The 23,057-nt window shown below is 46.9% G+C and overlaps 2 protein-coding genes and 1 pseudogene across 5 annotated transcripts in view; 1 reads left to right on the top strand and 2 right to left on the bottom strand.

Annotated features, from left to right (window-relative positions):
• The window catches only part of USP39 (ubiquitin specific peptidase 39), a 47,455-nt gene that overhangs the window by 1,302 nt on the left and 23,096 nt on the right, over positions 1 to 23,057 (top strand). For 2 of the 3 annotated variants that reach the window (XM_030921631.1, XM_030921630.1), the window contains exons 1-5: positions 11,668 to 12,031; positions 15,206 to 15,275; positions 17,673 to 17,767; positions 19,869 to 20,005; positions 21,755 to 21,907. In XM_030921631.1, the coding sequence (XP_030777491.1) occupies positions 11,764 to 12,031; positions 15,206 to 15,275; positions 17,673 to 17,767; positions 19,869 to 20,005; positions 21,755 to 21,907 (723 nt within the window). In that variant the 5' untranslated portion in view covers positions 11,668 to 11,763. Of the gene's footprint in view, positions 1 to 11,667; positions 12,032 to 15,205; positions 15,276 to 17,672; positions 17,768 to 19,868; positions 20,006 to 21,754; positions 21,908 to 23,057 lie in introns of those variants that run through there. The other variant, XM_030921632.1, reaches the window with a different exon arrangement.
• C17H2orf68 (chromosome 17 C2orf68 homolog) lies at positions 828 to 7,303 on the bottom strand. The gene is made up of 4 exons (XM_030921639.1): positions 7,104 to 7,303; positions 6,902 to 7,020; positions 4,992 to 5,146; positions 828 to 4,624 (listed from the first exon to the last, which is right to left on the bottom strand). Exons 1-4 carry the CDS (start codon positions 7,208 to 7,210, stop codon positions 4,502 to 4,504), a joined length of 504 nt encoding a protein of 167 aa, XP_030777499.1. The 5' UTR covers positions 7,211 to 7,303; the 3' UTR covers positions 828 to 4,501.
• Positions 14,352 to 14,652, bottom strand: LOC115894336 (annotated as a pseudogene). The gene has a single exon (XR_004054445.1). The product of XR_004054445.1 is annotated as a 60S ribosomal protein L39 pseudogene (transcript).

The raw sequence follows: 23,057 nt of genomic DNA, 5'->3' as shown, positions 1-23,057 counted from the left end.
TGGTCTCGAACTCCTGACCTTAGGTAATCTGCTCGCTTGGCCTCTCAAAGTGCTGGGATTACAGATGTGAACCACCGCGCCCAGCAGGAGAGCCCTTTCCTTAATCACATCAGGACAAGTAGTTAAAACAAGGCTAAGAAGTATGGCTGTGTAGTGATCACTGTACAAGCACACTTGGCTGAATGAACCAGTGGGGGATAAAATCCAGCCCACCTGCCGCTGGCTATGCTTTGTGCCTCAGGACCAAGGTGTGCTTCCTTGCTAATTGACAGGAACCATCTTCCTGCCCAACTGCATTCCCATTGACTAGGCACCTTATCTGCCCAATGGGGCTGTGAACCCTAATTGGAAGCTTTGCAATTCTTAACACTGTATCTTCTTGAGCTGGGTTTGAGTCCCTATCCAATCAAAATGAAGGCCTGAGAGGACTATTCAAGTTCTAACATGATGTGGGGCAAGGCATAGTACTCCAGATCCGGGACATGAGGCAGCTTTTGGCTTAATATGACAATCTAATAGTTCCTAAAATAGAATTATCCCAGGATAGAGCTCCGTATGACAGAAGGGCTCTTCATAGGTAGTTGGTAGGGGGAATTGTGTATCATGTACGAAGTAGGACCAGATGTCTTTAAAAAGGCCTTCCAACCCTAATGCTACATGAATCTGTCTAGTTGTTATGTTCCAACAGGGACAGCTCTTAAAATAGTGTGGCAAAGCAAGAGATGAGATTTCCAGTGCTGACTCGGTGGTGGAATGACTTTAGGGCAGGTATTTAACCTCCACTTCCCCGTGTACACAAGTGATTTCACAACTCTTGGCAAAAACAGTGCTGTAAAAATAGTAAGTTTATTTGTTAAAAAAAAATGCTGCATTTGAAAAGTACCTTCCTTCTGGGATTTTCAAATAATTTGCACTACATTTTATTCATCTACACATTGGAAATGAGTAAACTGGTGAACATATAGCTTTTTGTACATTTAACACAACCAGTGCAAATTCTGGCTCTGAGAAGGCAGAGAAGCCCTTTACTCAGAAGGTCTTCAATTCTAGCATTACTCCAACTCCTAGGGAAATTTCGGGTGGATGCCTATGGCTGTATGACCATCTGATTCCTCATGGACAGGACAGGAATTCAGCAAGGGAGCTTAAAATATTTTAATTGTCAACATTCCATGGTGACTCTCCCCAAAAATCTAGTGGTAGGAAAGTAATCTGTACTTATTCCTCTTTGTGCACACAAAGGCTTCATTTAAATTTGAGAGCCTGCTGGGGATCCATTACCTAGCCATTCAGAGATCCTGTCAAATGCACAGCAGATTGGATACTCCCCATCCCAAAGGGGTTCCTCCCACCTGGATGGGGCCAATCTCGAGTTGACAGTGTCCCTCAGAGTGCATCATGGAGATGGAACGTCCCTTCCAGAGAGACTTTTACACAGGGAAAAGCATTTGTTGGCTGGGCTCCAACTCTCATTTGGTACAAAAAGCTTTACATTCTTTTCCCGTCTTACATTACATTCTTCAAAGACTTCCGTGCTTGCCAGCTGGATGCAACTCAAGCTCTAGTGTTTACTCTTGCACAGCCCAAAACCCTTGCAAACCCAGCTTCCTTCTATCAATGACATCACCCATTGTGGCCCAGGAACCACAAAATCTAAAATACAGGCTTAAATTCAGTGAGTGAAGAACATTCCATATTGAATGGGCATGAGATACGCCTATCAGATTGTGTATTTTTTTTTTTTTTTTAAAGACAGCCAATTACATCGTATCTAGTCAAATGAGCAGATTCTAAAGCAGCCTGCTGGGAAGTTCCACTTAGTCTCATCGGACACTGTTCTTTGGGACATCTGTGGGAAATGTTCTGGAACTTGTTCCTTCATGGGAAACACTAATTTTTGAAAGAAGTAGATGTCTGGAGGCAGGTCTGGTGAATAAGCTGGATAGTACTGCCTTGGACTCCAACTGAGGGGTGGCAGTAAGCAATGAGGATGGGCTATAAGGCTGTTAACTGGCTAAGGGCCATCCTTGGGCAGGCATTTCAGACACACCTGGAGAAAGGGCAGTAGCATCTCCGATAGGCCAGCTCTGAAGGAAGCTTAGTGCTTAATACAGTCACACTGCATAAATTAGCTTACAGTGCTCTCTCGAGTGGAAAATATTAATAGTGTATATGCACTTGATAAGCAAAATTCCTCAAGAAAAAAAGTTTAATAGCAAGGAATTTCCATCAGTCCCCTACCTGAGAGGGGTCTTTGTGAGGATTACCACAACAAACACTTAAAAGGATACAATAGGTATTTATTAAATGCTGCCTTGCCTTTTACCTCTTCTTTTTTTTTCTTTTTTTTTTTTTTGAGACGGAGTCTCACTTTGCTGCCCAGGTTGAAGTGCAGTGGTGTGATGTCGGCTCACTGCAACCTCCGCCTTCTGGGTTCAGGCAATTCTCTTGCCTCAGCCTCCCGAGTAGCTGGGATGGACTATAGGCACATGTCACCATGCCTGCTAATTTTTTGTATTTTTAGTAGAGACGGGGTTTCTCTGTGTTAGCCAGGATGGTCTGGATCTCCTGATTTCATCATCTGCCCACCTCGGCCTCCCTACCTCTTCCTTTACTTAACAAGAATGGGGTCTAAGTTTTCAGGTGCCAAGTCCCCAAACTCCTCTTCTAGCCTTCTGAATTGTGTAATAAAACCAGGAAACAGGTGATCCAGCTGAGAAGACAGACCTCAAAAGTATTTCCAGACTAAAAAGCCAAAAACTTCCAGTGAAATCCTATGTTCCAAGTCATCAGATCAGTTTAAGGACTGGAAGACTAGAATGACTGACTGGTTCTCTGACCAGGAAGAACAGGGTGGAGTTTGGGAGAGCTTCCTTGACCCAGGAGGCTTTGGAGGGTAGTTAACATTAGAAGTCAAAAGGCACTTCTAGCCCAGTTGCCTAAGTAGAGGAAAAACCCTTTCTCCTTTAAAAGGAGAACTGAGCCCACGATTGGCAAGTTTAAGGCACTTAACCTTGACCAGTTCTGTAGGTCTGGAGCATTCTGGTCCCTGGCTGCTTTCACTACCAGGCCCTTCTCACTTATCCACCTGACTTACTGCCCCAGCATTCCTTTGGCATTGCGAGCTGTGACTTGCCACATTTTAATGACATGATTGAAGTAGCTACCTTGCAGGATAGATTTTCTGGGGTATAGGGAACAAACCAACAGTGCCATCAGGTGTCTTAACATCCCGGATGTGGAGAAACCCCTGGGGCAAGGGGCTGTGGTTTCAGGAAATCTCAGTTCTCAAAGGCTTAAAGCCACATTTCAAGGCACTGAGGTTAGGCTGATATGCTGGAAAACAAGTGCCTTGGAACTTCCGTATTGGAGAGGGAGGATGTCTTGTGGAATTCAGATGTAAGCCTAACCCTGCATTAGAAAAAATGTTCACTGGGTGAGAGCAGTGGTATTCCTGGGGATCTTTATGGTAAGGATCTGAGTTATATACTCCTGGGAGGTAGGAAAGAAGGTCTCATTTCATTCCCTCTGGCGCATTGTCAATCAGGCAATTATTGCTAATATTGACTTTCCCTTTGTAGGTATGTTCAGAACTGTTAAGTCACAACTTGAGAGTGAGTTCCCACTTGTTTTGATAATTCCCTTTTAGTCTGAGCAGAGGACAGTCTGTTCACAGCTAGGAATGAAGCTGAAAGTTGGAATTCTGTAGCCCTGGCCAAGGCAGGTTTTGCTGTAAGAAATCTTTGCAGTTTAGCACCAACATCTTCCTGGGTTTGCTATCTAGACAGTGCAAAGCAGTGGAACATGCGATAAACGAAAAAGCCATGGAAAGGGAGGGAGACATGCTTGCAAATAGGCCTCAAAAATGGAGGTCTCCCACTTTATTGGTATCAGAATTACTTGCAGAGTTTTTTAGAAGGATAGATCCCTAGACCTCCCCACCTCCAAAGTCCTGAGCAGCTGGAGGTACACAGTCATGTTGGAGGGGGAGGAGAACTGATGGATTCTACCTGAGGCAAAAAGATGAGGGAAAGGAATAAAGAAAAAGGGCTGAAAAAAGGTCTATGAATACATGGGTGGAAATGAGCAAAAGCACAGAAGAACCATAAAATAACAAACATGGTTCATGGAGCTGAGTGGAACAGCAGCAGCCAGGCATATGACCTCGGTGAGAAAGCACCATGTTAGCACAAGGCTTCATAAATTCTGGTTCTCCCTGGAGTCTCTGCTTCTAGAACACCACATTAGCCACACAAAATTCTCAAAAAAAAAAAAAAAAAAAAAAAAAAATCCAGAATATCAGGCTGGGTAAATGGGTCAACATATAAGAAAGAATGACTGCAAGGCAGGCCAGGTGTAGTCCTGCAACACCCTATGGATGCAACAGCTCTGGGGGTCTCAAGATCAGACAAACTGGTCCTGGTACCCCCACACTAAATTTCCTGGGCAGAATTCTTCCGAGTGCAGTGAATCCAGCCTGGAGAGAACGCCTTCAACATGGTCAGTGTCGGCTCTGGCGCTTTGCAATCTCCTCCTGGATACGCAACTTGAGGGCTTCTCGCATGGGTGGATCCAGAGGCGTGTGTGCCGACACCTCCTCACTCACCTTTCCTGGATCATCGCCCTACATGGAGGAAGAGTCAGGAGGCTCAGGGCCTGGCTTCTTCCAGAAAGGTGACCTGCCCTGTCCCTAAACACTCTCACAGAACTCCGTTTAGCTCAAGGCTTTTTGCCAGCACCTGTCATTTCCCAGATGTCCCCTGTAATAGTGATTCTCCACTGGGGGCCAAGAGCCCTCCGTGTTCCCCTACTGAGAATCACTGTGAGATGGGAGTGAGTTGTGCTCAAAAGCACTGCCCGCCAGGCCTAAGTTCACATATGGAGCAGACACTTCCCACTGGGGGTCCTGAGGAAAACAGCGCTCAGGGTCTGACAGTGATTACTACCATAGCCCAGGACCTTCCGGCTGCAGCTGTTTCCACCAGGCGTACCTGATACACGATAACTGATGTGACCTCTCCACTGTCTGCCTCGTATTCTAAGCGGAAGAGCTGATGGCCAGAGGGCTCCAGCTCAGAGCCTCCACTACTGCTGCTTTCACCGGACTCCTCATAGTCTGGGTTGCGTGGTGGGTGGGCAGAGATATCTGGAAGGATGAACCACAGTAAGAAAGAAGAGGGGGATGCTGCTGAAGGCCCTGCCCATAGAGATGCTGCAGGAAAATATACGGTTAACAAAGCCCCAGTCTTCTTTTTTTGAGATGAAGTCTCACTCTGTCACCCAGGCTAAAGTGCAGTGGTGTGAACTCGGCCCACTGCAATCTCCGCTCTGGGGTTCAGGCGCTTCTCTTGACTCAGCCTCCCGAGTGGCTAGGGTTACAGGCAAGTGCCACCACGTCCAGCTAATTTTTGTATTTTTAGTAGAGATGGGGTTTCACCATGTTGGCCAGGCTGGTCTCGAACTCCTGACCTCAAGTGATCAGCCCACCTTGGCCTCCCAAAGTGCTGGGATTACAGGCGTGCGCCACTGCGCCCAGCTACCCCAATCTTCTTATGGGTCTAGTGTAAGTGGGTTTATTTTTTGAGATGAGTCTTGCCCTGTCGCCCAGGCTGGAGTACAGTGGCTAAATCTCGGCTCACTGCAACCTCCGCCTCCCAGGTTCAAGCGATTCTCCTTCCTCAGCCTCCTGAGTAGCTGGGATTACAGCCGCCTGCCACCATGCCTGGCCAATTTTTGTATTTTTAGTAGAGATGGGGTTTCACCATGTTGTCCAGGCTAATTTCAAACTCCTGGCCTCAAGGGATCCGCCCACCTGGGCCTCCCAAACTGCTAGGATTACAGGCATGAACCACCATGCCTGGCCCAGTGTAAGTGTTTGGTGCGCTGCCAGTCAAGAACTTATTTACCTTTGCATCCCTGCCCTGAGGCCAGCACAGTCCTGTCACACAGTAGGTACACAATGCACATTTGTCTAGCAAAAAGTACTGGAAAGCAGAAGGGTGGATAGAGCTCTGCCTGGGTTCAAATCTAGGCTTTGCCATTTACTAGCTGAGATCTTGGGCAAGTTGTTTAATCTCTCTGTGCCTGTTTCCTGACTGTGAAACAGATATAAGCGTTTTTATGAGGCTGTATGAAGACTCAATAAATTAATATACGTAAGATCTAAAAGCACTTTAAGTAATGCTTAACAAAGGTAGGGTGTGGTGGCACACACCTATAATCCCACCACTTTGGGAGGCCGATGCAGGCAGGTCATCTGAGCTCAGGAGTTCGAGATCAGCCTGGGCAACGTGGTGGAAACCCCTTCTCTACAAAAAATACCAAAATTAACTGGGTGTGGTGGCACACGCCTGGGGTCCCAGGTACTCGGGAGGCTAAGGCTGCAGTGAGATCGCACCATTGCACTCCAGCCTGGGCGACAGAAACCTAGTCTCAAAAATAAAATAAAAACTTAAAAAAAGAAGTAATAATGCTTAATAAAAATTAAGTGTCATATGTTAACCATTGTGATCTCTAGGTAGCAGGGAAGCTGGGGAAAGACCATTTACTGGGTTCATTCCACAATTATGTGCTGGTCGCTCATCGCTGTGCCAGACTTTTTCTTTGCTAGGTAGCGGAGCACCTTACTAAAATACAGCACGGTGGGGCAAACCGGCAGATAAACGTCTTGCAGGCTCCTGGATACTCTCTGCGACAGCGATGCTTAACTGGGGGCTTGTGAGTCGTCCCACTTTTGGGGAGAATCATTCAGCGGAGATTTGGGAGCGTTGAGGTGGAGGTTCCGGGAAGAGACGAGGTGAGCTGAACCTTAGGAGTAAGAAGTGGTTTTTCCCTACAGAGAAGGGGAGTGCGTTGCAGGAAGAGCGCGCGGGCTGGAGACAGGCGGGGCGGGCGGCCTCACCTCGGTGTCGCGGCAGGTACACCTGCAGGTCTGGCTTGCGGGGCCGCGTCGGCGCGGGCGTGTGCCGCCTCCTCACCTTCTCCTTGGCCGCCTGCTTCACCTTCTTGTCATAGTCGTCCCTGCGGGGAGCCGAGCGGGAGTCAGGGACTGTCGGGCCGGGCCAGGCCAGGAGTGGCGGCGACAGCGCAGGGCGGGGCGGTACCGAGCGATCTGGTTCCGTCGTATATGGTGCACGAAGCCATGGTTCATGTCCAGCCGCCCGCCAGGCTTGCAGCAGTGTCCCGGCCGGGGATGCGGCCCCGCCTCCATCCGGAGCCGGGGGGCGCAGAGTCGTCGCCGCCTCGACGGCCCCAACAACAGCCACCCGCCCACAGACGTCCGCGCCGCCCCTCGCTCAGCTTCCGGCCCCGCATCCTGACTTCCGGTCTGGGAGGCCCTGCCTGGCCAAGCGATGCGGCGCGCGGAGTTTTCGGGGTCTGGTCGGGTCGGGTGGAGCAGGGTACGCTTGAGTTCTACCGCCCGAACCTCTAGAGGGCTTTTGGTTTTGCTTCGTTTTTGTTTTTTCGTAACACATCAATAGGAAACAAGGACTTCGGCTTACAGCTGATACCAGAACATTCAGCAAAATGCAAATCATCTATTAACACAACTCGATGCTTACGGCGGTGCCTTCCCGTCTTTCTTTCTGGTAATAGGATACTGTGCAATCCATCACCATCTGCGTGACTTTGGCTTACCGTGTAACCTTGCCACGCCTCAGTTTCCTCATCAGTAAATGGGAACACCTAGAGCACCTACCGCAAATAGATTGTGAGGCCTTGAAATGCTCAGGCAGGGCACACAGCAGCGCCCAGGCCGCAGGCTCCACGAAGGCTCTCCTGGCCTGGCTTGCCTCGTATCCTCCGCGCCGACGGCTTAACTGTCCCTGCGGGATGACCCAGGGTTTTTGAGGGACCTACGGGTGTATTATTTTCTTGTTTACTTAGTTTTCCTTTTTTTTTTTTTTTTTTTTTGAGAAGGAGCCTTCACTCTGTTGCTCAGGCTGGAGTGCATTGGCGCGATCTCGGCCCACTGCAACCTCCGCCTCCCGGATTCAAGCGATTCTCCTGCCTCAGCCTCCGGAGTAGCCCGTGCCTCCAGGCCTGGCTAATTTTTGTATTTTTAGTAGAGATGAGGTTTCACCATGTTGGCCAGGCTGGTCTCGAACTCCTGACCTCAGGTGATCCGCCTGCCTCGGCCTCCCAAAGTGTTGGAATTGTAGGCATGAGCCACCGCGCTCAGCCCTTTTTTTTTTTTCTATTTTTTTCTGACCACTGGGTTCACGTCACAGCGTGTAAAATTCTCAAGTCCTTTTACAAAAGTCAAAATCAGGAATTCATGATTAGGACAGGGACAAACGGCTGGGTGTGGGGGCTCATGCCTGTAATTCCAAAACTTTGGGATGCCGAAGTGGGAGTATGGCTGGAGCCAGAAATTTGAGACCAGCCTGGGCAACACAGTGAGACATCCTCTCTATGAGAAAAAAATACATTTAAAAAGAAAGAAAGAAAGAGCCGGGTGCGGTGGCTCACGCCTGTAATCCCAGCACTTTAGGAGGCCCAGGCGGTCGGATCACGAGGTCGGGAGTTTGAGACTAGCTTGGCCAACATGGCGAAACCCCGTCTCTACTAAAAATATAAAAAATTCGCTGGGCTTGATGGCCGGCGCCTGTAATCCCAGCTACTTGGGAGGCTGAGGCAGGAGAATCGCTTGAACCTGGGAGGCGGAGGTTGCAGTGAACTGAGATGGAGCCACTGCTGTCCAACCTCCATCTCAAACACACACACACACACACACACACACACACACACACACACACACACACACACACACAACAAAAAGCAGGGACCAATGGTGGTCCAGCCACACGATGGAGTATTACTGAGCAATCCAAGGGAAGCTCTGTAGCTCACCAACGTAGATGGATTATAAAGTAAATATGCCCAGTGAAAGAGGCCAGGGACTCTGTATGATTCCATTTATATAAGACTCTAGGCGGCCGGGCGCGGTGGCTCAAGCCTGTAATCCCAGCACTTTGGGAGGCCGAGGCGGGTGGATCACGAGGTCAGGAGATCAAGACCATCCTGGCTAACTTGGTGAAACCCTGTCTCTACTTAAAAAAATACAAAAAACTAGCCGGGCGTGGTGGCGGGCGCCTGTAGTCCCAGCTACTGGGAGGCTGAGGCGGGAGAATGGCGTGAACCCGGGAGGCGGAGCTTGCAGTGAGCAGAGATCGCGCCACTGCACTCCAGCCTGGGCGACACAGCGAGACTCCGTCTCAAAAAAAAAAAAAAAAAAAAAAAAAAGAGAGACTCTAGGAAGTGCAAACTAATCTATAGTGACTGAGAGATCAGTTGATTTTTGTGGGGGTTCTCTGGGAGGAAGAGGTTATCTTTGGGGCTGGGTAGATTCTTTAAAAAAATTTTTTTTTTTTGAGGCAGGATCTCTGTCGCATAGATTGGATTGTAGTGGCACAATCACTACTCACTGCAGCCTCCACCTCTCAGGCCCAAATAATCCTCCTGCCTCAGCCTCCTGAATAGCACACCACCATGCCCAGCTAATTTTTAAATTTTTTTTGTGGAGATGTGGTCTATGTTGCCAAGGCTAGTCTTGAACTCCTGACCTCAAGTGATCCTCTTGCCTCAGGCCTCCCAAAGTGCTGGGATTATAGGTGTGAGCCACCATGCTGGGCCCAGATCCCTTCTCTTGATTGTGGTGATGGCTTCATGGGTGTATATATTACAAGAAAGGATCCAGATTCAGACCCTAACGGAGGGTTCTTGGATCTCATGCAAGAAAGAATTCAGGGTGAGTCCGCAGTGCAAAGTAAAAGCAAGTTTATTAAGACAGTAAAGTAGCCAGGTGCCGCGGCTTATGCTTGTAATCCCTGCACTTTGGAAGGCAGAGGCGGGCGGATCACTTGAGGTCAGCAGTCCGAGACCAGCCTGGCCAACATGGTGAAACTCTGTGCCTACTAAAAATACAAAAATTAGCCGGGTGTGGTGGCAGGTGCCTGTAATCCCAGCTACTCAGGAGTCTGAGGCAGGAGAATCACTTGAACCCAGGAGGTGGAGATTGCAGTGAGCCGAGATCTCGCCACTGCACTCCAACTTGGGTGACAGAGTGAGACTGTCTCAACAAAAATACAAAATAAAGTAATGAAAGTACAGCTACTCCATAGACAGAGCAGGGCGTTCCTGAAAGAGGAGGAACGCGTCCATCCTGGCTACAATACTTGTTTATATATAGGATAAAAAGATTATGGGGAGATGTGCTCTGCTACAAGGGTTTGTGATAAAGGATTAATTTTATTAATTACTATATTTTGCAAGAAGCAATATTATCTTTAAAGCAAAATTAGGAATGCCTGTATTCTCCAGTTATTGGGATTTTAGGACACTCCCAAGTCTGGATCTGTTTAGTAAACATTATCTCTCTGTTCCCTTAACCGGAGACATCTAGAGGCTAGGAATATCTAACTTCCTAGGAATGCAGCCTGTCAAGTCCCAGCCTCATTTTTCTAACCTTCAATGGAGTTGGTCTGGTTCGAACTCCTCTGACACATACCTCAAGTCAGAATTCAGTAAATTGCTGTGTTGTGTTGTGTTGTGTTGTGTTGTGTTGTGTTGTGTTGTGTTGTATTGTAAGACGGAGTTTCACTCTTGTTGCTCAGGCTGGAGTGCAATGGCGCGATCTCGGCTCACTGCAACCTCCGCCTCCCGGGTTCAAGCGATTCTCCTGCCTCAGCCTCCTGAGTAGCTGGGATAACAGGCTCGTGCCACTGCGGCTAATTTCTGTATTTTTAGTAGAGACGGGGTTTCGCCATGTTGGCCAGGCTGGTCTCGAATCCTGACCTCAGGTGATCCGCCCGCCTCGGCCTCCCAAAGTGCTGGAATTACAGGCGTGAGCCACAGCGCCTGGCCTAAATTCCACACTTTAAACATGTAGTTTGTTGTATGTCAATTATACCTCAATGGAACAGTTCAAACAAGCAAACAAGTTCAAGGCAGGTCCTGAGGTTATAGCTTTATTAGCTTCATGGTAAATCCGCTTCTACCGGGCATTTGCGTTTACATGGTACCAAGAACCCTCTAACAGTAGAATTAGGGCCGTCAAGGGGATGATTTGGGAATGTCGCCTAGTTTTCCTGCGCAGGATTGTCAGCCTCCAAGCCGCGGAGACTGTGGGAAACGACCTCGCGATGGTGGTTTCGAGGCACAAATCTGGGGCCGAATGACAGCTTCTTTTTCTTTTATTATTTCATTTTGAGACGGAGTTTCGCTCTTGTTGCCTAGGCTGGAGTGCAATGGCGCAATCTTGGCTCATTGCAACCTCCGCCTCCGCCTCCCGGGTTCAAGCGATTCTCCTGCCTCAGCCTCCCAAGTAGCTGGGATTACAGGCATGCGCCACAACGTCCGGCTAATTTTGTATTTTTAGTAGAGGTGGGGTTTCTCCATGTTGGTCATGCTGGTCTTGAACTCCCGACCTCAGGTGATCCACTCGCCTCGGCCTCCCAAAGTGCTGGGATTACAGGCGTGAGCCACCGCGCCCGGCCTGACAACTTTTATCCAGAAAACTGTCGCCAGTAAAGTTTCCTGTACTCAGTAAACTGTAAACGACAGTAGGCCCACAGAAGGTTCTCAGGGGCGGGGAAGCCGCTGCAGGAACAGCACCGCCCACAAATTTCCTGCAGCGTGATGTGTCCCCAGTGGCGACTCGTAGAGCGTTCGCGGCTCGCTACCAGCCCCTCTCCTGATTGGCCGCGTGCCGCGCGCTCGAGCGTGCCTGGCGCCTCCGCTGGAAGACTGCCGATAGTGGCGATGTCCGGCAGGTCTAAGCGGGAGCCTCGCGGTTCCACCCGCGGGAAGCGAGAGTCCGAGTCGCGGGGCAGCTCCGGTCGCGTCAAGCGGGAGCGAGATCGGGAGCGGGAGCCTGAGGCGGCAAGCTCCCGGGGCAGCCCTGTGCGCGTGAAGCGGGAGGTCGAGCCGGCGAGCGCGCGCGAGGCCCCGGCTTCTGTTGTCCCGTTTGTGCGGGTGAAGCGGGAGCGCGAGGTCGATGAGGACTCGGAGCCTGAGCGGGAGGTGCGAGGTGCGCGGGGCCGGGCCGGGCTAGGCGCGAGAGCCTCTTTTTTTCACGTTCTTTTTTCTTGTCTCTCTAATTTTCCGCCAGGCCCCTGCGCCCGGTTTGGCGGGGCAGGGGTGGGGTTGGCGGGGGAGGGGTGGGGTTGGGGTGGAGAAGAGGAGGGATCCAGACTCTACGGTTCTGCTGTTCGACTTGTTCTGATGAAGACAGTGTTTATCTCAACCGTATAGTATTTCTTTTTCCTTTTTTCTTTTTTTTTTCTTTGAGATGGAGTCTCACTCTGTCACCCAGGATGGAGTGCAGTGGCGCGATCTCGGCTCCTGCAACCTCTGCCTCCCGGGTTCAAACGATTCTCCTACCTCAGCCTCCCAAGTAGCTGGGATTACAGGTGCCCAACACCACGCCTGGCGAATTTTTTGTATTTTTAGTAGAGAAGGGCTTTCACCGTGTTAGCCAGGATGGTCTTGATCTCCTGACCTCGTGATCCTCCCGCCTCGGCCTCTCAAAGTACTGGGATTACAGGCGTGAGCCACCGTGCCCGGCCAACCGTATGGTATTTCTAACTACAACAGTCATAACAGCAGCTTCCTGTCATCGAATGCCTGATGTGGGGGCTCAGTGCTGATTTTACAAGTGTTACTTCCTTCCATTTTAAAAAATAATTTTTTTTTTTTCCTTTTAAAATAGAGGCAAGTCTTGCTGTGTTGCCTAGGCTGGTCTCGAACTCCTGGGCTCAAGTTTTCCACTCGCCTCGGCCTCTCAAAGTGCTGGGATTACAGGCGTGAGCCACTGTGCATGGCTTTCCTTCAGTTTTTACAAAACCTCTAAGGTCTTGTAATTTCTGTAATCAAGATATTCAGAATGCCTGAGCAATAGGCACCTGCACTAAAGTATGAATCATGTAGCACTTTTTAAGCTGAATAAAGTCTGGAGACAATTCTCCATTAGTCTCTTGAGTTTGTGCACATACTGGGATCATTGCCTGACTGCCTTTGCTCCTAGGCTCTCGTTAAGGATGTTCGTGTAGTGGGCAGCCTTGGAAGATAGAAATGGTGTCTCTCTACAAAACAAGGAGGAGACAAGGGCACAATCCGTTATAAAAGATTTGGAGCAGGGTGTGGTGGCTCACACTTGTAATCGCAGCTACTCTATAGGATGAGGTGGAGTTCAAGACTAGGATAGGCAACAGAGTGAGACCTAGTTAAAAAAAATGGTTAATGGTTCAGATTCTCTAAGCTCAGGGTTACTCTCCTGTAAGGCAACTCACTGTGTGCATGGGTTCTTCTCACTTTGCCTTGTGGAAAGTCACTTGGGAAACTGATACCAATGCTATATTCTGGCTACTGTCATTGCTGTAATAAATTGCCCTTCATTTCAGGCCAGGTAGTCACATGCTTTCCATCAACATTCGTAAAACTGTGACAGGCTAACTTGTTAGCTTGCAAGTAGGGTAAGATCTGAGACCCCCCTTAAGTTTTTGACAAGTGGTAGATTTATAGATACACATGTACATTCTTCTTTTTTTTTTTTTTGAGACAGTTTCACTCTTGTTGTCCAGGCTGGAGTGCAATGGCATGATTTCAGCTCACTGCAACCTCTGCCTTCCGGGTTCAAGCGATTCTCCTGTCTCATCCTCCCAAGCAGCTGGGATTACAGGCGCATGCCACCACACCTGGCTAATTTTTGTATTTTTAGTAGAAATGGAGTTTCATTATATTGGTCAGGCTGGCCTCGAACTCCTGACCTCAGGTGAGCTGCCTGCATCTGCCTCCCAGAATGTTGGGATTACAGGCATGAGCCACCCACCCAGCCACTCTTTAAACTATGTAGTACATTTGTGACCGGGCGCAGTGGCTCACAGCTGTAATCCCAGCACTTTGGGAGGCCGAGGCAGGTGGATCACGAGGTCAGGAGTTTGAGACCAGCCTGGCCAACATGTTGAAACCCCATCTCTTCTAAAAGCATGAAAATTAGCTGGGTGTGGTGGCGTGCGCCTGTAGTCCCAGCTACCCGGGAGGCTGAGGCAGGAGAATTGCTTGAATCTGGGAGGTGGAGGTTGCTGTGAGCCGAGATCGCGCCATTGCACTCTAGCCTGGGTGACAGAGCGAGACTCTGTCTCAAAAAACAAAATAAAACAAAACAAATACACAACTATATAGTAGTACATTTGTATTACAATTAGTTTATTGTAGTGCTTGTGACATTTCACATTTTTCATGCTTTATGGGAATTCTTTTTTTTTTTTTTTTTGAAATGAAAGGCCTCACATATTTATTACTGAACCCAGCCAACCAATGCATTCATAATCGATTCAGAGAGGAAAATACGTCGAACTCTCCAGAGAGTGGTGACATTTTCAGTTTGATATGGTAATGTGATCGTGACCTTCAGACAGCACAAATATATATGCCATCTCGTGCAATTCCTTATAGACCCAGCTTGGTTCTTCTCCAACGTCTCCTTTTGGAGTTGTACCTTATTTTATTTCCAGTTTTCATCCGAATCCACTGGGGAATGGGACGATTTTGCTTTTGTTTCTTGGCCAGGAATCGCTTAATTCTGAAAGTCTTGTGAGAAGACATGGCAAGAAGTGGAGGCAAGAACACACCACGATGGCGGAGAAAGGAAAAGAGGGGCGGGATTTCTTTATGTAAAATGCAAACAGATCTTGTGTTGATTTTATGTATACCAAATGTATTCTCCTACTTTGTGGCTTGTTCTATTAGTGGACTTTTTTCGTTTCTTTTTTTTTTTTGAGACAGAGTTTTGCTGGTCGCCCAGACTGGAGTGCAGTGGCGCGATCTCGGCCCCCTGCAACCTTCTTCTCCCAGGTTCAAGCGATTCTCCTGCCTCAACCCCCCAGGTAGCTGGGATTACAGGCGCCCACCACCATGCCTGGCTGATTTTTGTATTTTTAGTAGAGATGGGGTTTCACCATGTTGGCCAGGCTGGTCTCAAACTCTTGACCTCAAGTGATCCGCCCATCTCGGCTTCCCAGAGTGCTGGGATTATAGGTGTGAGCTACGACGCCCAGCTAGTGGACTTGTTTTTCGATGTTGCCACCCAAACAACAGGAACTCATCTTGATTAGTTTTTCCCATTTCTGTTTCTTTTTGTACTGCTAGTTGGCCCTGAGTATAGGTTTCCCATTTTCAAAGCCTGTGATGATTTTTCTTTCAGCAAAGAATGGCCGAGTGGACTCTGAGGACCGGAGGAGCCGCCACTGCCCATACCTGGACACCATTAATAGGTCAGTAGGACAGGGATGCTGAGGATGGCACAAGAACAATGGAATCTATGCAGAAAGTTTTTTGACTGTACATTGGACAACACTTTCCCAAATTTTACTTCCTTTTTTTTTTTTTTAAGCTTTTTTATTTATTTATTTTTTATTATACTTTTAAGTTCTAGGGTACATGTGCACAGCGTGCAGGTTTGTTACATATATATACATATGTCATGTTGGTGTGCTGCACCCATTAACTGGTCATTTACATTAGGTATATCTCCTAATGCTATCCCTCCCCATTCCCCGCAAATTTTACTTCCTTTAAACCTGTCTAGAGAGTTGTGCTTCTTGCTATGTTACTCTTTGTTCTTTGATTGTAAGTGCTAGAACACATGTTGTTAAAGAGCTTTTAGCTTATTTTGCATTTGTATGTTGGGATAACAAGATGCATAGTATCCTAAAATAACAGCACACTGAAATATTTATGGAGTATCTAGTATGTACTGGATACTCTTGGGTGCCTGGGATTCAGCAGAAAAAAACACAGAAATTTGTTTGAAAGCTGAGGTAGTTTACCTCATCATAGCATTCTTTTCTCTGATTCCCAGGTGGCTTGTAGAATGTTTTTCAACCTATATTGTAGGGGAATGTTCTACAATAATATAATTACTCTTGTAAGAGCTGGGTATGGTGGCCCACACCTGTAATCTCAGCCCTTTGGCAGGCCAAGGCAGGAGGATCACTTGAGGCCAGAAATTTGAGACCAGCCTGGTCAACATAATGAGACCCATCTTTTTTTTTTTGAGATGGAGTTTCACTTTTGTACCCCAGGCTGGAGGGCAATGGCATGATCTTGGCTTACAGCAACCTTTGCCTTCCAGGTTCAAGCGATTCTCCTGCCTCAGCTTCCTGAGTAGCTGGGATTACAGGTGCCTGCCACCACACCCAGCTAATTTTTGTATTTTCTTTTAGAAGAGATGGGGTTTCTTCATGTTGGCCAGGCTGGTCTTGAACTCCTGATGTCAGGTGATCCACCCGCCTTGGCCTCCCAAAGTGCTGGGTTTACAGGCGTGAGCCACCGTGCCCGGCCAACAAGACCCATCTTTTAAAAAAGCTTAACAAAAAAAAGTTATGACTGGGTTCTCTGGCTCGTGCCTGTAATCCCAGCACTTTGGGAGGCTGAGGCAGGCAGATTGCTTGAGCTCAGGAGTTTGAGCATCCTGGGCAATGTGGCAAAACTTCATCTCTACAAAAAACACAAAAAATTAGCCAGGTGTGGTGGTGTACTCCTGTAGTCCCCGCTTCTTGGGGGGCTGAAGCAGGCGGATTGCTTGAACCTAGGAGGTTGAGGCTGCAGTGAGCTGAGATTGTGCCACTGCACTTCAGCCTGGATGACAAAGTGAGACCCTATCTCAAAAAAAAAAAAAAAAACCAAAAAAGTTATAAGGGCTGTTCATTATGGTAGGTATGAGCTACGTGTGGCTTCAGTGGCTCCTGCAGTTGAAGAACTGAATTTTAAATTTTATTTAATGGAATTACAGTCAGCCTCAGTATCAGAATATGGATACAAAGGGCCAACTGTAAGGGGCTTGAACATTCTGAATTTTGGTATCTGAAGGTGTCCTAGAACCAGTGTCTTTTGGCTACTGAGGGACAGCTGTATTTTAAATTTAATTGTCAATAGCCACTTTGTCTAGTGGCCTCTAATAAATTAGATACCATAGCTCTTTGGGATCATTATCAGTTAATTAATAGTTACTATTTGAGAATAAATCTCTTTGTGGATTCAGTGGAGGTAAGGTTTTTGTTCCCTACTGCCCAGTACTCACTTTGCACTTGAATAAATAGGTCTATTTGTAGGTATTTTAAAATTCTTCAGGCTTTTCATTTGTTTCTATGGATAAAAATACATTTTTTAAAAATGAATTAGTATTATTTGTTTTTAGGAGAGGATCCCACTGTGTATCCCAGTCTGGAGTGCAGTGGTGGATCAGAGCTCACTGTAGCCACAAACTCCTGGGCTTAAGTGATATGTTTTTCTTTTATGCGAGGATATTTTCACCCTTTTTATGTCCTCTCCACCTCCAGAATGCTGTTGGGGTACTGTTAACCTTAGTCTGACTTGTAGCTTTCCCTCTAGAGAAAGTGACTGCAATGGGAAGTCCTGAACTGGTTACAAACGGTAAAGAGAGATTGGCTCCTGGGTATTGTGTGTCTGGTGGAGACACCTCAACAGTGCTTTGGAGCATGGCGGGTGGAGGTGAGGAATCATCAGTGTCCCCCATGGTGTATATATGGCTGGGAACTGTTTTCTGAAGGATGTTGTGTGGTATCATGGGTCATAGAGCCAACACTGCTTCATTTGAGTGCCTTCCTACGTGTCCATCCTATTTATTTTTTTCTGTTTTGTTTCCTTAGGAGTGTGCTGGACTTTGACTTTGAGAAACTGTGTTCTATCTCCCTCTCACACATCAATGCTTACGCCTGTCTGGTGTGTGGCAAGTACTTTCAAGGTAAATGAATGTTAGGAATTATAAACCTAAGTTTTTCAAGCTAGCTGCAGTTCTGCTCCAGAGGGACTTTTTTTTTTTTTTTTTTTTTTTTTTTTTTTAAGAAAGTAAGCTGTTCTCAGGAATCATATCTAATAATTTCTATTTGTTCCCAGGAAATTGAAATATTCTTAGAAAACCAATAAGAGGTTCTCTGACTGATCAGAACCTGGATATATCTGAAAGGGAGAAAGAGCTAGTCATACGAAAGATTGTAATCTCAAAGACTCTGGGTTCTCGAATCTTTAATATATGTATTTTTTTAAGTTTTAATTTTTAAAAATCATTTTGAGACAGAGTCCCACTTTGTTGCCCAGGTTGGCCCACTGCAACCTCCGCCTCCTGGGTTCAAGCAATTTTCCTGCCTCAGCCTCTGGAGTGGCTGAGATTACAGGCACCCGCCACCACGCCTGGCTAATTTTTGTACTTTTAGTAGAGACGGGGTTTCACCATGTTGGCCAGGCTGGTCTCGAGCTCCTGGCCTCATGTAATCCACCCGTCTTGGCCTCCCAAAGTGCTGGGATTACAGGCATGAGCCACTGCCCCAGCCTAATTTTTTTTTTTTAAGAGGTGGAGTCTCACTCTGTCACCCAGGCTGCAGTGCAGTGACGTGATCTTGGCTCATTGCAGCCTCTCACTCCCAAGTTCAAGCGATTCTTCTGCCTCAGCCTCCCGAGTAGCTGGGATTACAGGCATGCACACCTGGCTAATTTTAGTATTTTTTGGTAGAGACAGGGTTTCACCATATGGGCCAGGCTGGTCTTGGACTCCTGACCTTAAGTGATCCACACTTTTTCGCCTCCCAAAGTGCTGGGATTACAGGTGTGAGCCACAGCGCACAGCCACGTTTTTTTTAAAAGATGGGATTGTACTCTGTTGCCCAGGCTGGTCTTGAAACTCCTGAGCTCAAGCAATGTGCCTGCCTGTACCTCCCAAAGTGCTGGGATTATAGATGTGAGCCATTGCACCCCGCTATCTGGCTAAATATTTTATTTTTTTTGTGGAGACAAGGCCTTATTATGTTACCTAGGCTACAATTTTTTTTTTTTTTGAAGTATCTTTTAGCTCAAAGGACTTTTTTTGTGCCTTTTTTTTCCTGAAAATTTATCATTTCAACTCATTCACACCAAGCATATGCCATGTACATAGTATAGTGGAGGATTCAAATGAGGTAAAAACAACTGGGCACAGTGGCTTACACGTGTAATCCTAGCATTTTGGAAGGCTGAGGAGAATTGTTTAAAGCCAAGAGTTCAAGACCCACCTGGCTAACATAGCAAGACCCTGTCTCAAAACAGGAGATAAAAACTATATTCTTTGCTCTAATTAGGAGCTCTAAGGAGTCAAGGTTGACATGTGAAACAACCAGCAAGTTCTGTTAGACCATAAAGATTACTGCTGGACCGTGGCACTGAGTAAAAATAAGTGCAGTAGGAGTTAAAATGTGCAAAAATCAATGTTAGCTGGAGTGTTGATGTTGAGTTCGTGGAGGAGTGGAGGTGGGACTTGAATTGGCAGGACATAGGAGTTTGAATGGTTAGGGGAAAGAGAGTCTAGAAAGGAGTAGCAATATGAAAAAAGTTACATAGATACAGCATTGTCCTGAATATGGGCATTTGGAAATTCAGGACTGAGTGATGATGGACTGTCATAGGATATGTATATGTTTATGTATATGTGTATTTATGCACACACATATGCATAGATATTTCTAGTTTCATATATATAGGAAACTATGTATGTGAATATATAGTTATATAGAGAGAGATTATATATATTTTATATATGATATGTATTTTACAAATATATGCAAAAACTAGTGAAATTTGTTTTCCCAATCAATGTCTCATGCCATCTAGAGAAAGAAGTAACTAATGTGCTAGTCTTTCTTGCTAATTTTTTTATGAGAGAACTTCATGTGGAGGATTCATTTTATGAATGACATAATATTTGTTTTTCGCGGATGTTAACATGTTCCGGTAGAAAATAATGAAAGGAAAAGCAAACCTGATCTGCGCCTTCTAGTATCTGCCCTTCTATTACAGCCTTTCACCCTTCCCTACAGGCCGAGGTTTGAAGTCTCACGCCTACATTCACAGTGTCCAATTTAGCCACCATGTTTTCCTCAACCTCCATACCCTCAAGTTTTACTGCCTTCCAGACAACTATGAGATCATCGATTCCTCATTGGAGGATATCACGGTGTGTGTCTAAGAGGGTTGGTTTGGGGTCCATTCTCTGAGCCATCCCAGGGCTCCCAGGGGACTGCCCCATCTGAGGACAGGGAAGAATCTCAGTCCTTTTGGGCATCGAGAGGCTGCTTTCCCTTTTGGGAAGAACTGGGGAAACTGAGTAAGGTCAGAATTCATAATTGCAGCCTGTAGTCTATAACTTAACTGTCATTTCTACTTGTAACATTGAGGGCTAGGACTGAAGAAATATGGGTGTATTCTGATGGGGTTTAAAGTGTTTTTGTGAAATTATTCTTCCACACTTTGAAGCAGGGATATAAATTGGTCCTGGTGTAGGACAATATTTACCAAGCTGCACACCAGCTCCTGGCTGCTTTTAACGTATAATGGGAGCAGAGCATCCAGCCACAGATGTCTAATCTCTGGGCTCTAGTTTGTGACCTGTACCAAGAGACACTCACTGTGCTGAGCATGTAAAGTCCTCTTGGGCTTTGATTAGTGTTGGGTTTTTGATTATTATTTTCTTTTTCAGCACGTGGGGCATATTCATGGTGCCAAGTGCTCTGTTTTGTTTTTGTTTTTTAGATGGAGTCTCGCTCTGTCGCCCAGGCTGGAGTGCGGTGGCGCCATCACAGCTCACTGCAGCCTTGACCTCATGGGTTCAAGTGATCCTCCTACCTCAGCCTCCCACCTCAGCCTCCCAAGTAGCTAGGACTGTAGGCATTACCATCATGGCCAGATACGTTTTTTAAATTTTTTGTAGAGATGGAGTCTCACTGTGTTGCCCAGGTTGGTCATGTTCTGTTTATTTTTAAGGAAATGGTGGTATTTATAGTCTTTGAAATACTGCTTTTTCTACTTGTAAAAATTTTATAAGCCTATTATTAATAGTTGAGATTAAAATAGTTATGGACAGGCTGGGTGCGGAGGCTCACACCTGTAATCCGAGCACTTTGGGAGGCGGAGGCAGGTGGGTCATTTGAGGTCAGGAGTTTGAGACCAGCCTGACCAACATGATGAGACCCCATTTCTACTAAAAATACAAAATTACCCTGGCATGGTGACACATGCCTGTAATCCCAGCTACTGGGGAGGCTGAGGCGGGAGAACTGCTTGAATCTGGGAGCGGGAGGTTGCAGTGAACCGAGATCGTGCCATGGCACTCTAGCCTGGGCAACAAGAGTGAAACTCCGTCTAAAAAAAAAAAGTATGGACAGTATTTATAGAGGGAGAAACTGGCCTCAATTCAGTGTTTCAAAGTGAATTTGGGATGACCTCTATCCAGTCTGTGACATAATGACTCTGGTAACTCTGCCTGAGAAGAGCCTGATCCTGCTCTTCCAGTACCAGGGACTCGTGGAGATCCTCAGTCTCACCCAGAATGGAGGAAACTCTCCTGCTCCAAAGCTAGGTACATGTGCTGCTCCCAGGGGTTTCTATCTGAGACTTAGACTGCCTTTAGGAACTTAATAGTTTCTGGCAGTCAGTTTTCATGAGTTGACCAGACCTGAGGTCTATGAAAAGACCTGGGATTCAGTGATTTTGGGTTAGACACAGAGATTCCCTTGTAGATTAGCCATGGGAGAGGATCTACCCTGTGTTACTTCAATCTTTATACCTACTGATTGGGACTTTTTCTGTGTGTGGTGGGGTGTTCATGGCCAAAGTGTTCTTTGTTTTTGTAGAAATTGCTGTTGTTTGTAGACATTTCTTGTGAACTCAGCTCTTAAACAACTTAGCATTTTCTTTTGCTTTGCAGTATGTGTTGAAGCCCACTTTCACAAAGCAGCAAATTGCAAACTTGGACAAGCAAGCCAAATTGTCCCGGGCATATGATGGTACCACTTACCTGCCGGGTATCGTGGGACTGAATAACATAAAGGCCAATGACTATGCCAACGCTGTTCTTCAGGTAAGATCAAGACGGGAACAGTGAGGAAGAGAAGGACACCCAGAAGGCTGGGCACAGTGGCTCACCCCTGTAATCCCAGCACTTTGGGAGGCCAAGGCGGGCGGATTGCCTGAGGTCGGGAGTTCCAGCCAGCCTGGCCAACATGGCAGAACCCTGTCTCTACTAAAAATATAAAAATTAGCCAGGTATGGTGGTGCAAGCCTGTAATCCCACCTATTCGGCAGGCTGAGGTGGGAGAATCAACTTGAATCCGGCAGGCAGAGGTTATAGTGACCCGAGATCGTGCCACTGCACTCCAGCCTGGGGAACAGAGTGAGACTCTGTTTCAAGAAAAAATAAAAAAGAGAGGGACAGGAAATAGTATGTGTACTGGCCAAGGAATTACTGCCTTTGGCCGGGCGTGGTGGCTCATACCTATAATCGCAGCACTTTGGGAGGCCAAGGTGGGAGGATCGCCTGAGGTCAGGAGTTCGAGACCAGCTTGGCCAACATGGAGAAACCCCATCTCTACTAAAAATACAAAATTAGCCGGGTGTGGTGGTGCATGCCTGTAATCCCAACTACTTGGTAGGCTGAGGCAGGAGAATCGCTTGAACCTGGGAGGTGGAGGTTGCAGTGAGCCGATATTATGCCATTGCACTCCAACCTGGGCAACAAGAGCGAAACTCCTTCATCTCAAAAAAGAAATTACTGCCTTCTTATAGAGTATAGTCAGATGATCCTCAGACACCAAGTCTTGCTAAGGACTCTACTTGAGTAATTGTTCTGCAACAGGCAGAGCATTCCTTTGCTCACTGGGCTGCTGTCAAATGGTGAGGCTTTTTCTAGCCTCTGGCTCATGGCCTCTGTAACTTCCAGGGAATGCGGGACCAAGTCTGTGTTGCCTTGCAGTGTCAAGTAAGAAACATGCCAGATGTATTTTTTTTTTTTTTAATGGTGTAGATGTTTGTCATGCTGGCTGATCAATGACTTTCTCTTGCCCATATGCTCATAACCCTGAAATGGAAAAGACAGAAAACCAAAGTTGTCCTATTTTCTTTTCTTTTCTTTTCTTTTCTTTTTTTTTTTTTTGAGACGGAGTCTCAGTCTGTCGTCCAGGCTGGAGTGTAGTGATGGGATCTCAGCTCGCTGCAACCTCTGCCGCCCGGGT

This window comes from Rhinopithecus roxellana, chromosome 17, assembly GCF_007565055.1.
Source record: "Rhinopithecus roxellana isolate Shanxi Qingling chromosome 17, ASM756505v1, whole genome shotgun sequence".
NCBI classification, from domain to species: Eukaryota; Metazoa; Chordata; class Mammalia; order Primates; family Cercopithecidae; genus Rhinopithecus; species Rhinopithecus roxellana.
This window is presented reverse-complemented; position numbering and strand designations above follow the sequence as displayed.

Excerpts from the sequence above, each read along its gene's own strand:
- C17H2orf68 (XM_030921639.1), bottom strand. The coding sequence starts at position 7,210 with ATGGAGGCGGGGCCGCATCCCCGGCCGGGACACTGCTGCAAGCCTGGC. Across the intron at positions 7,021-7,103 it reads CGACGGAACCAGATCGCTCG|GGACGACTATGACAAGAAGG; the intron begins GTACCGCCCCGC and ends GGCTCCCCGCAG. Across the intron at positions 4,625-4,991 it reads CATCAGTTATCGTGTATCAG|GGCGATGATCCAGGAAAGGT; the intron begins GTACGCCTGGTG and ends TCCTCCATGTAG.